Below are 15,906 nucleotides of genomic sequence, written 5' to 3'. Positions count from 1 at the left end.
ATCCACCGGTTTGTTATTTTGGTGAACTGGTTTTGCTATATAATAAAACCCTATTGCCACCATTCCCTCGGGTTGTATGGAGGTAAGATAATTTCAATATTGATCGGATAACCATTGTTATATCGCCTCCTTTAGTGGAGAGACGCCATCATATTGCAGAGGTCAAGGGGTTCAGTGGAAAGTCTTCCTGTATCTTCTGTCGCCATGGCGGAGGATGATCATATCATTCATCATCAGAAGAGGAGATCGATGAAGGCTTTTTCTCCTATTGATGAGGAGATTTTTTCTCCAATTGGATTCCATGTTTTGGTCGTGGACAACGACACTCTTTTCCTAGCTGGCTTGGAGAGAATTCTCAGAAAATACCAATACAAAGGTGAGTGCATTCTATACTTTTCTTTCATTCTCTTGTGGTCTGCATTACTTTGCATTGTCTGCAACTTTTTCACGAAAGCTACTGAGATTCAAGCTTTGAATTGCCCGAAGGATCAGTTCATTAAGACTATAATGAAACGATTTTAACTAATGGAATGGAACACCAAATGACTGGTGGATAGAAGAGATGATAACGTGTTTTCTTGTTGTTATTTGGTCCAGTGACAACAAGTACGAACGTTTCCCAAGCAATTTCTTTGGCAATGGAGAACAAGGTTCATTTGATATCGTGATGAGCGAAGTATACTTTGTTGGCGAAGATGGCTTCAAAATCCTGGACGTTGTCGGTGTGGGATTAGGGTTGCCGGTAATAAGTGAGTATTGTGTAATTCAGTGAATAATGAATGATTTCTTTTTACTTAATTCCTCCTCCAAAGAATCAAAACCAACTTTATTTGCTACTTAATCCCCCGTTTTCCATTTTTGGACGGAGATTGTCTGCAGTGATGTCTGTGAGTGGAGAAACGAATGTTGTGATGGGATGCATAACAGGCGGCGCATGCGATTACTTGATAAAGCCTATCAGAACGGAGGAAGTTCGCACTTTATGGCAGCACGTGATTCGAAGACGTGGACAGTAATATCATCATGTTGTCAAGCTCAAGGACGGCCACGGAGACTCGTCCGAGAACGGGAGAGTGGCGGTATTCGTCGGATTAGACAGCTTCTAAGAATGGAAAGCAGGGCAGTCCAATTATCAAAGACATAAGAGGCCTCAAGGAGACCCGCATGAATTGGACTCTGGAACTGCATCAACAATTTGTGAATGCCCAAGCCCGTCCCGACCTTTTTTTCTAACGGAATTAAAAGCCAATTCTAGACAGTTCTGACGAAAGGATCAAGAGTAGGTAGTCTCTCGCATATTTCTAACTGGCTGCAACGGTTATCTGACAACAACGAGTTTTTGTTATTACAGAAGTGGTTCCGAAGAGAATACTAGAAATCATGAATGTTCCGGGCCTTAGACGAGACAACGTTGCTAGCCATTCGCAGGTATGCTGGTTAATATTCTTAAGTCGATTGTTGGATCCCCGTAATATTCCGGTCCAATGCACATGGGCTATTTTTCGTTAGCTAATTATTTATAAGTGAGTTTTTTAGAAAAGTTTTCTGGCTTATTGTAGAATATGGTTTATTTTAGCCTCTAATTTTATTATATCATTTAATTTTTAATTTTTATGGTTTATTTTTGGCATCTAATTTTTTTTAGGGGATTCATTGAGATCATGAAGGAATAGGGGATTCATTAAAATCATTTGTCACAAATATGGGGATTCATTGAAATTACAAGTTGGATGTTTGATGAGTGGAATTTTCACAATCGAATTGAAATAAGAAATTTGATTTCTTCATTCAAATGAAATCTGGATGAAATCATGAATATGGGGATTCAATGAAATTATGAATATAACAAATATAACAAGTTTGATTTCTTCATCTAATTGAAATCAAGAATATGGGGATTCATTCAAATCACAAATATTCATTGTTCATTGAAATTACAGGTTGGATGTTTGATGGGTGGAATTTTCACAATTGAATTGAAATCACAAGTTTGATTTCTTCACAATTGAATTGTTTGTGATTCATTGAAATTACAAGTTGGATGTTTGATAGGTGGAATTTTCACAATCGAATTGAAATCACAAGTTTGATTTCTTCATCCAAGTTTTCAATCGAATTGAAATCACAAGTTTGATTTCTTCATCCAAGTTTTCTCACGAATATGGGGATTCATTGAAATTACAAGTTGGATATTTGATGGGTGGAATTTTCACAATCGAATTGAAATCACAAGTTTTATTTCTTCACAATTGAATTGAAATCACACGTTATTGAAATTACAAGTTGGATGTTTGATATTTTTTCACACTTGAATTAAAATCACAAGTTTGATAGGTTGAATCTTCACCTAGTTTGGTTCTTAGAATACAGGGATTCATTGAATTCTTCACAATTGAATTGAAATTACAAGTTTGATAGGTTGAATCTTCACGTAGCTTTTCGAATACAATAATTCATTGAAATCACGAATATGGGGATTTATTGAAATCACACATTGTTTTTAGAATACATGGACTCATTGAATTCTTCACAATTGAATTGAAATTACAAATTTGATAGGTTGAATCTTCGCGTGGTTTTTACAATATAGTAATTCATTGAAATCATGAATATGGGGATTCATTGAAATCACAAATGGGGATTCAGTGAAATCACAAATTTGATAGGTTGAAACTTCAAGTGGTTTTTAGAATAAATGGATTCATTGAAATCACCAATATAGGGATTCATTGAAATCACAAGTTTGATGGGTGGAATATTCACAATCGAATTGAAATCACAAGTTTGATGGGTGGAATCTTCACAATCAAATTGAAATCACAAAATTTTGATAGGTGGAGTCTTTGCCTAGTTTTTAGAATACAAGGATTCATTGAATTCTTCACAATTCTTCACAATTGAATTGTAATTACAAGTTTGATAGGTGGAATCTTCCCGTGGTTTTTAGAATACAATAATTCATTGAAATCAAGAATATTGAAATCACCAATATGGGGTTCATTGAAATCACACGTGGTTTTTAGAATACAGGGATTCATTGAATTCTTCACAATTGAATTGAAATTACAAGCTTGATAGGTTGAACCTTCACGTAGTTTTTAGAATACAATAATTCATTGAAATCACGAATATGGGGATTCATTGAAATCACAAATGGGGGATCCATTGAAATCACAAATTCCATAGGTTGAAATTTCACGCGGTTTTTAGAATACAGGGATTCACTAAAATCACCAATATAGGGATTCATTGAAATCACAAGTTTGATGGGTGGAATCTTCACAACCGAATTGAAATCACAAGTTTGATGGGTGGAATCTTCACAATCTAGTTGAAATCACAAGTTTGATGGGTGGAATCTTCACAATCTAGTTGAAATCATAAGTTTGATAGGTGGAATCTTCACAATCCAAGTACATGCGATTTTGTTTGTTTTTCGGTTTTTAGGGGGTTTTTGAGGGTGGGAATCCATATATGCACCTAAAAAGCCATTTTTTACCACACAAATTAAGATTTGATTATGAATTGTCAATGAAGTTATGGTTAGACGGGATGATTCCTAAAAGCACTCCATAATGTGAAGTCTCTACTCACTTCATGAGTGAAGTCATTTGTTATATTCCATGGAATCCTCTGTTTAATTCCCCACTTATATTGAAGTGATATATTAAACATATAGACCTGCCAAACTTACAAAAAAATATTTTGACCACAAATTTATCGAGACAAAGTAAACTCCAAAAAAATCTCACAACTTCATTCCATAAGATCGGATCCCATGATGCCTTAAGTCTATTGTCTATTCTAAGATTTCACCACAAATAAGAGAAATTTTTATCGAGACAGATATCTGCCACAAACTCCATAAAGTTCCCACCACAAATTTTATCCGAACAGACATCTGCCACAAACTCCATAAAGTTCCCACCGAATATTCCAAGGAACCACACTAGGATACCCATCTAATCCCAGAATATTCCGGGATTCAGCAATTGACATACGGATGCCCGGTTAATATTTACGTCTAACTTTTTATGAAGTCGTGTATCCCATAGCTAACGTTTTATGAAGGATGCCCGGTAACTTTTTATGAAGTATTGTATCATAGAGATAACATGGTGTTTACAGAAATACCGACTCTACTTGAAGCGTTTGCGTGAGATTATTCCGGAGCCACGCCCAGTCGCTTCGTTCCAGGCTAGCGGGCAGGGAAAATTCGGTGGCACTATGGAAATCCGACAAGGCGATAAAACTAGTGTTGTATCACCATCGTCGTCATCAGGGTCTTCTGTTTGTCACGAGCAGAAACTGGCCGCTACTAACTCGGGGCAAGTACTACCTCAAGTTGTTGTCGCTGTGGCAGATCAAGGCGGCGGTTCCGAAATCCAAGGAATGTGACCGAGTTTCCATGTGGGATGCATAAGAAAAAATATGCACAGGGAGGTCGGGCATAGAGCGTGTCACGCCCCTACACCTACGGTAGCCTTCCAACCGCTTATAGCGAGGTGCGGCACCACTGAACACTTTCTTTTCACCAATACTTATGTTCGTGGACTACGCCTAACATTCCACTTATCCTACTTAGTTTGTGTTTCGCAACCAAGTATTGTTAATGTGTTCCTTTATACAAATGAATACCCATACAAATTCATTATCAACAACATTATACAAGAGAAATGCATAACAGTATAAAGGGAGGGGCAACTCCCTGCAATATGAGTCTGCCCGAATCAATATATTATACAATCTTCACTTTTACAATGTACAAGATAAATCTTGGGAAACCCCAAATTTACACTTAGTCAATTTTCACAACTTCGGCAAACTTGGTTGCCCAGCTCGTCGACACCTCTGCACGGTCGTCGCACGACTCTCCAACCCTTCGTTCACCTAGTCACGTGATCGTGTTGTTTTGCCAACTCGGGTGCGCCTCCAAGTCACCACACACGGGCGCCTTTGCCCGAGACACACTTCCGTTCACAACCCAACACACCAACAAGACTTCGTGCACACTTTCACGATGGGTGGGTGCTCACCCGAGTCACCAAGACACCCATGCCAAGTCGTCGCACAAAACGGGCGCCACACGTTCACCGTGCACGCCTTGCCCAACCACCGGGCGCACCTTCGCCCGCACCTTCACCCAACACCAAGTACGACTCTCCTTCACCGTGCGTTCACCCAAGACCGGCGCATGAGATGTGCGCCTCCCCTCTTGAACTGCGCACTAGAAACTGCGCACTTCCTTCCTTGTGTGAAGATGAGAAGTGATTGTCGAATATTGAAATGCTCCAATGCTTTCCATAATATATACCCATCATAGGGTGGGGTGGTGGCTTGCCCAACCGACCACCCAACGCCCACACTTCATCGCAAAAAGCCCTTCATTGAAGTCGGCCTTCGTTCCAAGTGTGGTCGGCCTCAAACCAAATCGTTTCATGCTCCTATGTGTATGTATATGCCAAGCCTCCTCCATAACGTCGCATAATATCGTCGCATCTCCAAGGAACCTCGCATACTTCGTCGCATAGTTCGTCGGACCACAGTTCGCATGCCCAACCGCGCGCTCACCCATGGTTGCACTTCGGGTTGGAGCTGCAGGACCTTACATCCTCCTCCACCTGAAGTCGTTGTCGTCCTCGACAACATATCATCCTGGTAGCCATCCACCAAGATCATCAATATCCATGATGTCAACTCCTCCACATACTGCAAACATCTCTGCATCATATGTAGAACCACCGTCTCCACCATGTCTCATTTCGGCAGCCATCTGTTACCAAGATCACCATACCAAGGTATACACCTCATCGGTATGTCATACATCAGAGATCACCCCAATCCATGATCATTGATCACTCTGTCACAATCTCCACATGCTGCTCCCCATCGTGGAAGGCTGGTCCTTCCATCCAAGCTACATGCCCACTGCAACATCTCGTGCCAACCTCATCATGTGTCATCATGTGAACTGCTGCCATGATACTTCAACATAATGCTAAGACATCTCTATACACTGACGTCCCCCATGTCTGAACTAGTTGGGTAGCTAATCCAACTGTCACACTCAAACCATGAGAATGCACATCCTCATGCCACCATCAGTTGTTTCTCAAAACATCCTGTCACATCCTCAAATCGATCAAGAATCCATCTCCATACAAGTGTAAGCCCATGAAGTATTCCTCATCTCATCTGCAACATGCTGTCCATGATGTTTGGTGTCAATGTGCTGCATGAAATCAGCCACATCTATCCCAACATCATTCATATGTGTATCTCCTCCATATGAAGAGATCATCTCATCAATCTCCAACTCTCAGTGTGCCACATCCAGGTCCATGAAACACCCTCCATCATATCTGCAATGTACCATCCCTCAAGTCTGCCATAGAAACAAGTGTACACTTGTCTCATCTACCCATGTGCTACCCATGATCATAGATCAATCAGCTCCCATGTGTCAAAAGTAGTTGAGTCTCAGCTCAACCCATGCCCAAGTGTAGTCACCAAAGCATCCTCATCATTGTAACTCCATCACTCCAAAGTGTCTCATATCGATCCTCTACATCAAGTTACTCTTTCAAGCCACTCCCACACATGTACTTGAAAGTATGCACCCCATCCTGCATCAAAGTCTCTGACCTCAGCTTCTCAATGCATCAGATCCTCCAAGTCCACCATATATGAAGTCCCCAAAAGTCACAACAATATCATGAGCCCCATGAGTCATCTCCAACCAACATCTTAGCAATCATACAAGTCTCAGCCTAAAGGTCTCTGCAAGATGCCTCAGCTCTCCATGTAGTAGTAATGCTCCATAGTTATGAATGTTAAGTGTAAGTTAGAACGAAAGATATTAGTTTTGCAAAATAAGAATGATAATTGTGGTTTGTCATCTATTCAATTTGCCACTTTTATTCAAGATTCACTTTAATTTGATTAGTTTTGCAAAATAAGAATGATAATTGTGGAAGAGATTAGTTTTGCAAAATAAGAATGATAATTGTGGTTTGTCATCTATTCAATTTTTGACCTCTATTCAAGATATTAGTTTTCCAAAATAAGAATGATAATTGTGGTTTGTCCTTTATTCAATTTGCCACCTTTATTCAAGATTCACTTTAATTTGATTAGTTTTGCAAAATAAGAATGATAATTGTGGTTTGTCATCTATTCAATTTGCCACCTCTATTCAAGATGCACTTTAATTTCAAGATATTAGTTTTCCAAAATAAGAATGAAAATTGTGGTTTGTCATCTATTCAATTTGCCACCTCTATTCAAAATTCACTTTAATTTCAAGATGTTATGAATGTTTAGTGTTATTTAGAGCAGAAGATTCACTTTAATTTCAAGATGGTATGAATGTTTAGGGTTAATTAGAGCATAAGAGATTAGTTTTGTAAAATAAGAATGATAACTGTGGGGAGAGAAAAATTAAAATAAAATAAAGAAAAGGATTTGCCACCTTTATTCAAGATTCACTTTAATTTCAAGATGTTATGAATGTTCAGTTTTTGTAAAATAAGAATGACAATTGTGGGGAGAAAAAATTAAAATAAAATAAAGAAAAGGATTTGCCACCTCTATTCAAGATTCACTTTAATTTCAAGATGTTATGAATGTTCAGTGTTACCTAGAATGGAAGAGATTAGTTTTGCAAAATAAAAATGATATTTGTGGTTTGTCATTCATTCAATTTGCCACCTTTATTCAAGATTCACTTTAATTTCAAGATTTTATGAATGTTCAGTGTTAGTTAGAGGGAAAGAGATTAGTTTTATAAAATAAGAATGATAAATATGGGGAGATGAAAAATTAAAATAGAATAAATAAAATGAAGATAGCTTTAATTTCATGATGTTATAAATGCTGGATAGTTACAGCAGAAGAGATTAGTTTTGTAAAATAAGAATGATAATTGTGGGGAGATGAAAAATTAAAATACAATAAAGAAAATGAAGATACTAGAAGGAGGTGATTGAAATTTAATTTGAAAAAAAAAAAACGTTTATATACAGGAAATAAAGAGTTAAAAGAAGAAAATAAGATATATGTCTTAATTAGTGTTAAAAAAATTTGGAAATGTCTAATTTAAGAACTAATTCTAATGAGTATCATAGTGGAATTCAGGGTTAAGTCAATTCACAAAACATAGTCCAATAAAAGAGAATATCACTTTTGCAATACCAAGATGGTGGAAGTGTAAAATAATAGGTCCATAGTAAACTTACATATAATATAATTTTCCACAACCAACCTTTTTAAATGACCAAAACCCAAATTCAAAAAAATTGTAAAAACTCACTAAATTATAACATCATTTAAATTATTATTAATATTGTTAATTATATATATAGCCAATATCATGACTTACTAGTATTATATGCTCATAAAACTATAATTCATGTTTTTATGACATTTTTGTAAAATTAATTAATTTATTTTAAAAAATTTTAAAAACCTCAAAATTTGATATATCACTAGCACTAATATTCTATAATATTCCAAAAAAATTTAAACCCTTATCATCTACTTAATAATTATTGAAAATTAAATTAATATTTTACAAATCATATTTTGAAATATATATATATATATATATATATATGATGATGATGATGATGGTGGTGGTGGTGGTTAATGGTGGTGGTTAATGTCCACTGAGACCAAATTGATTTAAGATTGTATTCCTATGCTCAAAAAGCTTGGAGAGAAGCCTCCCGAGCTCACTATAATTTTGACATCGTAAAAGGCTAGGAAGGTCAGTATTGTGACAAAGATTATGAAACTGAGATCTAATGTGGTTGTACGTGGGGCACTCTAAGAGGAAGTGGTTTTCATCCTCGATGTTCCTATTCTCACAGAGATGGCAAATCCTTTCCATCCATGGTGTTTTAGGAACTTCCCAACGACCTGTTTCATTATGGAGCTCATGAGAATTCGTTCTAATCTTCACTATATTAATTTTCTTTTTTGAGCTAGTTAAAATAGAGAGATACTTTTGATCTTCTAGGGTGGGGTTGATGACCTTCTTATAATAACTTAATTTTCTTTTAGCAACTAAATCTTTCTCACACCACATTTTTTCTTTGAACTTAGAAGTAACAATATTTTTAATGTTATTAATTTTTTGCAATGCATCATTCTCGTTGATCTCCAATAGTTTAACCAGGCCCTCGTGTCTTTATACCACCCCGATTTGAGCTTTAGGTGGTTTTGGCTAGAATTTAAAGCTAGCTTAGGAAGTCTATGATCTCCTATGCTATTGAGTTTGTGCTTGTACAACAGAAACCTAATCATAGCTAGGCTCTCGATAGGGGAAATACGTACTTCTATAAGGAGAATAGGATAGGGTGTATCCCTTTTAATTTTCAGGTTATACGTTATAAAACGCTTCTGGATTTGCTCAATCTTTCTTCAGGATTCTCTAGAGATGTTGCAACCCCAAACCTCACATCCATATAAAATAACAGGAGTGACTAAAGTTTCAAAAAGGAACTTCTTTTTATCCCACATTACGAGGTTTGTCGTTTTACAATTATTTTCAAGACCAAAATAAGCTTTCCACCCCCCATTAATCCTTTTCTCAATGCTATAGTTTCAGTTGAGCTTGTGATGAATATCAATTCCTAGGTACTTGTAAGAATACACTTCTTCCAAGTTATTATTGTCATACATAAAATTAGCATAAGTGTCCTTCTTGGATTTGATAATCATAACTTTTGTTTTGTCAGTGTTAATAGTCATACCCATGGTAGAGCAGAAATCCTTAAGAAGCCTGAGTTGCTTATCAAGATCAGATGGGCACTTTGCGAGAAGAACAATATTGTCAACATAGAGAAGAAGGATGACGACTATCCCACCTAAGATCGTGCCAGCACATCTTGCTTCCTCTAAATAACCTTCGAGCTCGTCGATGTAAATTAATTATATTATTTAAATTTTTAAAATATTTTATTATTAAAATTTAATATTTTTTTTAATTTATTTTATTTATGTAACATTTTTTCTACCTAATAATTTAATTTAAATTATATTATTTATAAATATTAAAATTTATATTATTTTTAAATTTATATTAAAATAATATTTATAACCATTTTAAATTAATATTTTTTATTGTGGTTATTTTTAATAATTGATAGTTACGTAAATTACCAAATATACCAATCATTTTTACTTACATCTAATAATTTTAAAGAATTGCTTTTTAATGTACTATTTAATATCTCATTATTTTTAGCAATTCACCACATCAAAATATCATTATAATATCATTATGATATATTTTTATTAATGATGATAACAATTTGAACTTTAAAACTTTTATTATAATTTTATTAACGCTGCTAAATATTTGAACTTTGAAAACTTCTATAAATATATTATAAAATTCTTTATTATATTACACAATGATAATATTATTTATCTTATTTAATATTATTTATTCAACCAAACATAATAATTAAACTACAGCATAAAATAGTTTGAAATTTTAGAAATTATTCTCTTGTCCATAGTAATAATTAAATTATAAAATAAACATATTTTGAAAATTAATATTAAATTTTAAATTTTTAAAAATGAAATTAAAAATAATAAAATCAATAATAAATATTAAAAACGGATTAATAATTAATAATTTTAATTATTATGAACTTTCTAAAATGGCTGCGTTTCACACACTACTACTAATATATTATTCTGAATCTAAAATATTTTCAATATGAAATTACATGCACTCAATACTTAGTATTATTGATATCATTTTTATAACATAATATTTTAAAAATATATATTTTATAATTTTTTAAACCATATTTAAAAGTTTTAACTTAATATTATATATATTAAATAAATATAATATTAAATTTTAATTAGTATTTTAATAGCTAATTTTTTTTATTACAACGTTTTTAATTGATATTTTTGCAATGTCGTGGATATGTGTAATTTATAACATTTGGCCTTAAACCCCTTTTTATATATAGTTGTGTTTGAAAACTTGTTTTTAGAATACATCAGTTAGAGTTTATTATATGGGACGTTATAAAATTTGAATAAAAATTTGTTAAGAGTTGTTTTTTTTTTTAATTATTTAATATTGATAATTTATGGTTAAGAAAAAGAATCACAAAAGATGTTGTTTATTTAAATTTTATAAATTTTCCTATGTTTAACATGAATACATATTTCTTAGCGTTGTTTTAACATGAATACATATTTCTTAGCGTTGTTTTCCAAATTATTTAATATTGATAATTTATGGTTAATTCTGTTTAACATGAATACATATTTCGTAGCGTGTTTTCCAAATTATTTAATATTGATAATTTATGGTTAAGAAAAAGAATTAGAAAGAATGTTGTTTATTTAAATTTTATAAATTTTCCTATATTAGTTTTTTAAACATTAATGTTTAAAGTTAATATTTTTAAATAATATGATTTGAAAAAAGGAAAAAAAAATCTATCTATTGGATCAATGATCGGAGAATCCACAGTTTTAACATTTTTGTACCAACGTTTCAAATCCCAAATGGGATCCATCATCAAGATATGAGAATGATGATGACAGAAGAGCAACAAAGAAATAATAAATAGAGATGAGGATAAAACATGACAAACTGTCGGCTGAAATGATTTTTAATTAATTTTAATTTTAATTAATTTTAATTTTAATTTATTTTATAAAAAAAAATTAATTAATTTTAATTAATTTTATAAATTTTTTTATTAATTTGTTTTAATTTTTAATTAATTTTAATTAATTTTATATAATCTAAAATTAATTTGCTTTTTAAAATTTTTAATATATTAGTTTGTTTTATTAATATATATATATATATATATATAATATAAATTTAATTTGTTTTAATATTAATTTGATTTAATATATAGAATTAATTTGTTCTAATATTATTAATTTGTTTTATTAATTTGTTATAATATAACTTTGTTTTATTAATTTTATACCAAGATCTAAATGAAATTAATGTTAACTCTAAAATGAAATTAATTTATACCTAGAACTAAACGAAATTAAAATTAACTCTAATATGAAATTAATTTATACCTAGATCTAAATGAAATTAATATTAAGTCTAATATGAAATTAATATAAACCCAGGGAAATATTAATTCTAGAATATTAACTTGATTTATTAATATTATATGAATAATATTAATTTGTATTAATATTAATTTGATTTATTAATTTGTTTTATTAATTTGTTATAATATTATTAATTTGCTTTATTAATATTAACCTAGATCTAAATGAAATTAATATTAATTCTAAAATGAAATTAATTTTAACCTAGGGAAATAATAAATCTAATCTGAAATTGATTTTATACCTAGGGAATATTAGTACTAAAATGAAATTAATTTTAATTAATATTAATTCCTAAATTATTTAATTAAATTATTAATATTAATTATATTATCTATCTATTATTTATATATATGTCAGTTTGTTAGGTTCAATTAAAAAGAAAAAATGAAATATTACTTAATTAATAAAAAATAGATTTATATGACATTTTATTGTTTTAATGTATTTCAATAATATTAAAATTATCAAAATAATTGTAATATTTTTGGAGACTTTACACAAAAATGTAGGTAGTTAGAATTTTTTTACACAAACTATCCACGATAATTATTTAAATTACTATTCGAGAGCTATTAGATAGAATGTTTATCTGGACATAGTGTAACTTTTTGAGGAATAGTAAGTTGCAAAACCATTAACAACCATTGTTGTAGTATATTAACATAAACTGTATGATAAACCTTGCATCCATTTCATGATTCCCTTAACCAAATTAATTAATTACATAATGTCAACATTATGAACATCACATCAGGCAAGGAATTTCATGACTCAATGGTTTATAAACGAGTTCATCTGTTAACCATTGTCATAAAATATTACAAGATAATATCATTCAAATACAACATATTTAACATAAATTTATTACAATCACCATGATATCATTTACCCACATCTCTCAAATCTTCATATCTTTGTGGCCTGGTTGTTCCTTTAGTGGACTATCTTGTAGCTCGCACTCATTTGCATGGATCATCATTTATTTACCTGCCACCATGTTAAGCATAACCTTTCCTTTAGTGGACCATCCTGCAACTCGCAAATGGACCATTATTTATTTACCTGCCACCATGTTAAGCATAACCTTTCCTGGCATTGTTGTCGTCAACATAACCTTTCCTGCCATTGTTGTCGTCAACATACGTTGATATCGATATCATGATTACATAAAGTATTAATTAACCAATCCATAAATCTAATGCTTACCATCTATTCATATACATTCATGAAATGTACGAAAAATATTGCGACATGCTTCTTTTAACAACAATGCATATAGTTATATGCATGTAACCATCAAAGCATGTCTATAAAATAAATATCACATTAACTAATATTTCCTTTACACAAGCACACGCTCTCCAAGAAAAATTGTGCACACACTCTTGCAAGACAAATCACTACAACTGTCTCAGAATTCCTTTAAAAGAAACCAACACATCAATTATGATATTCGTGCATGTGAATTACATAAATTTTATCAAGAGAACTAGCCCTTCAACTATTGGTGCATGTAAATGTGTAAAGAAAGCTAACAAAATGAATGTTGTTCCTATGTGAATGCATACACTTTCCAAAATAATGCTTAACACAATAGAGCATGAAAACACATGTTTCTATTTTCTTATCCATAAAACTAATGCAGTAAAGCATACCAACATTACCCATATATATATTCCAAGGAAAACAACACAATACTATGGTTTTTGTGCATGTAAATTCATCTTCTTTCCCAAAAAATATTTTCCAATGTAAGCTAACACAACATGCTATCTTTTCCTGCATACAAATGTATATTTTTTCTAAATGAAAGCTAATACAAATCATGCATGCATATACATGATCTTATTCCAAAAAAAACTAATGTAATAGTTATGATAGCATAAAAATAATCACATGTTTTTTTTCTAAAGAAATATAGCTCAATAGTTCTATCCATGCAAAGGACATATCTCTATAACATGACTATTCTTTGTGTATACAAGAGCTTATCATAATAGTATTTTTTTAATGTATGCAACACATCTCTCCTTTAAGAGGGTCTACCTATTTATGTTAAATATGAGAATAATTTCCCTTTTCAAAAAACATGCAATTAACTATTGTTTCTATGCTTATGCATGTGTGTTCTTTTCAAATAAAATGATTGTTTATTTGTGCAAATAACAGATACTTATTTTCAAGAACCCAAATTAATTTATAAAACACAAATAATTTATCTTTTTACCCACCAAAACATGAAACTTATTTATGTTAAATATGAGAATAATTTCCCTTTTCCAAAAAACATGAAATTAACTATTGTTTCTATGCTTATGCATGTGTGTTCTTTTCAAATAAAAAGATTGTTTATTTGTGCAAATAACAGATACTTATTTTCAAGAACCCAAAATAGTTTATAAAACACAAATAATATATCTTTTTACCCACGAAAACATGTAACTTTTGCAAACTCTTGCAAAGGAATTAAGACAATTGACTTATCTTTTTATCCACCAAAACATTCAACTTTTGGAAACTCTTGCAAAGGAATTAACACAATTGAGGTATATTTCACGCACAAGAAAAACATATTCTTTTCAAGAACCCAAAATAGTTTATAAAACACAAATAATTTATCTTTTTACCCACCAAAACATGTAAGTTTTGCAAACTCTTGCAAAGGAATTAAGGCAATTAACTTATCTTTTTATCCACCAAAACATTCAACTTTTGCAAACTCTTTCAAATGAATTAACACAATTGAAGTATATTTCACGCACAAGAAAAACATATTCTTTCCAAACAAAATTCCTATAACGTAGATTGTCTCTGTGCGTTTGATCTTTGTATAAGTTATTATCTTTTCTCATAACTAAGTAATTTTTTTACCCATGAAAATGCATGATGTGAATCCATGTAAATTTTTTCTATGAATTTATTAAATAACTAATCTTTACCAACACCATGGAAATATTTTGCCATGACTAACCACAAAACCATTGTGTTTTCTTTTTCAAAGAACATCACAAAATTATCCATTCTATTTAACAAAAAAATTCATAGTTACTTATCTCTTTTTCAACAAAGACCTCTATCTTATAAACACATGTAGTTATTTTTATACAAAAATACACATTTCAAAAGAAAATCTCACTTTTCTTCACTAAATGTAAATAGTTTGCATTAGAATTAAAAAAAAGTCATAGTTAGTTATATTTTTTTCAACAAAGACCTATATCTTATAAACTTATAATGTAGTTATTTTTATACAAAACTACACATTTCAAAAGAAAATCTCACTTTTCACTAAATATAGATAATTTACATTAAAATTCAAAAAAACCTCTCAAAAAAATTATTTTACTTAAAAAAAATAAACATATTTTACCTACATCCTTGTGCCCTATATTTTCTCAAAACATTAACTAATATCTGCCAACCAAATAATGATTTGGATGTTAAGTAGTCTTTACATACCAGGGATTTGAGAAATATTTTCCAAAAATAACAGTTAATCCTTATGTACCAGACATTTTCAAACTAGGTTACCCTAAGAAGCACAATCATTTTTCTAAAAAAATTGTTTTACAGTCATTCCATCTAGCATAGCCATCATGGCACCTGGTTGTAACGACGATCTCTAAGTGTCGGGTATGGAATCAATAGAACAAGCGCATCATTCCCCTTCTTCGTTCCCAAATATTTTTTTTATTACTGCTTCCTTGTCTCAAGGCGGGAAGAACACGAAAAAACCTACCCAGTTCTGCAACTTCACTGTTTGAACATTTAAAATCTTCAATG

General features: G+C 31.6%; 1 protein-coding gene across 1 annotated transcript; it reads left to right on the top strand.

Moving 5' to 3' along the window:
• Positions 1–204: 204 nt before the first annotated feature.
• Positions 205–4,398, top strand: LOC149236012 (two-component response regulator ORR26-like). Its single transcript, XM_089368745.1, has 5 exons — positions 205–376; positions 558–742; positions 869–1,079; positions 1,352–1,428; positions 4,129–4,398. The coding sequence occupies exons 1-5, from the start codon at positions 205–207 to the stop codon at positions 4,396–4,398; spliced, it is 915 nt and encodes a 304-aa protein (XP_089224871.1).
• The last annotated feature ends 11,508 nt before the right edge of the window (positions 4,399–15,906 follow it).

This window comes from Pinus tabuliformis, chromosome 8, assembly GCF_031772625.1.
Source record: "Pinus tabuliformis cultivar Carrire ecotype Pingquan chromosome 8, CPIR1, whole genome shotgun sequence".
Classification (NCBI taxonomy): domain Eukaryota; kingdom Viridiplantae; phylum Streptophyta; class Pinopsida; order Pinales; family Pinaceae; genus Pinus; species Pinus tabuliformis.
The sequence above is the reverse complement of the archived record's forward strand: the minus strand, read 5'-3'. Positions and strand labels throughout refer to the sequence as shown.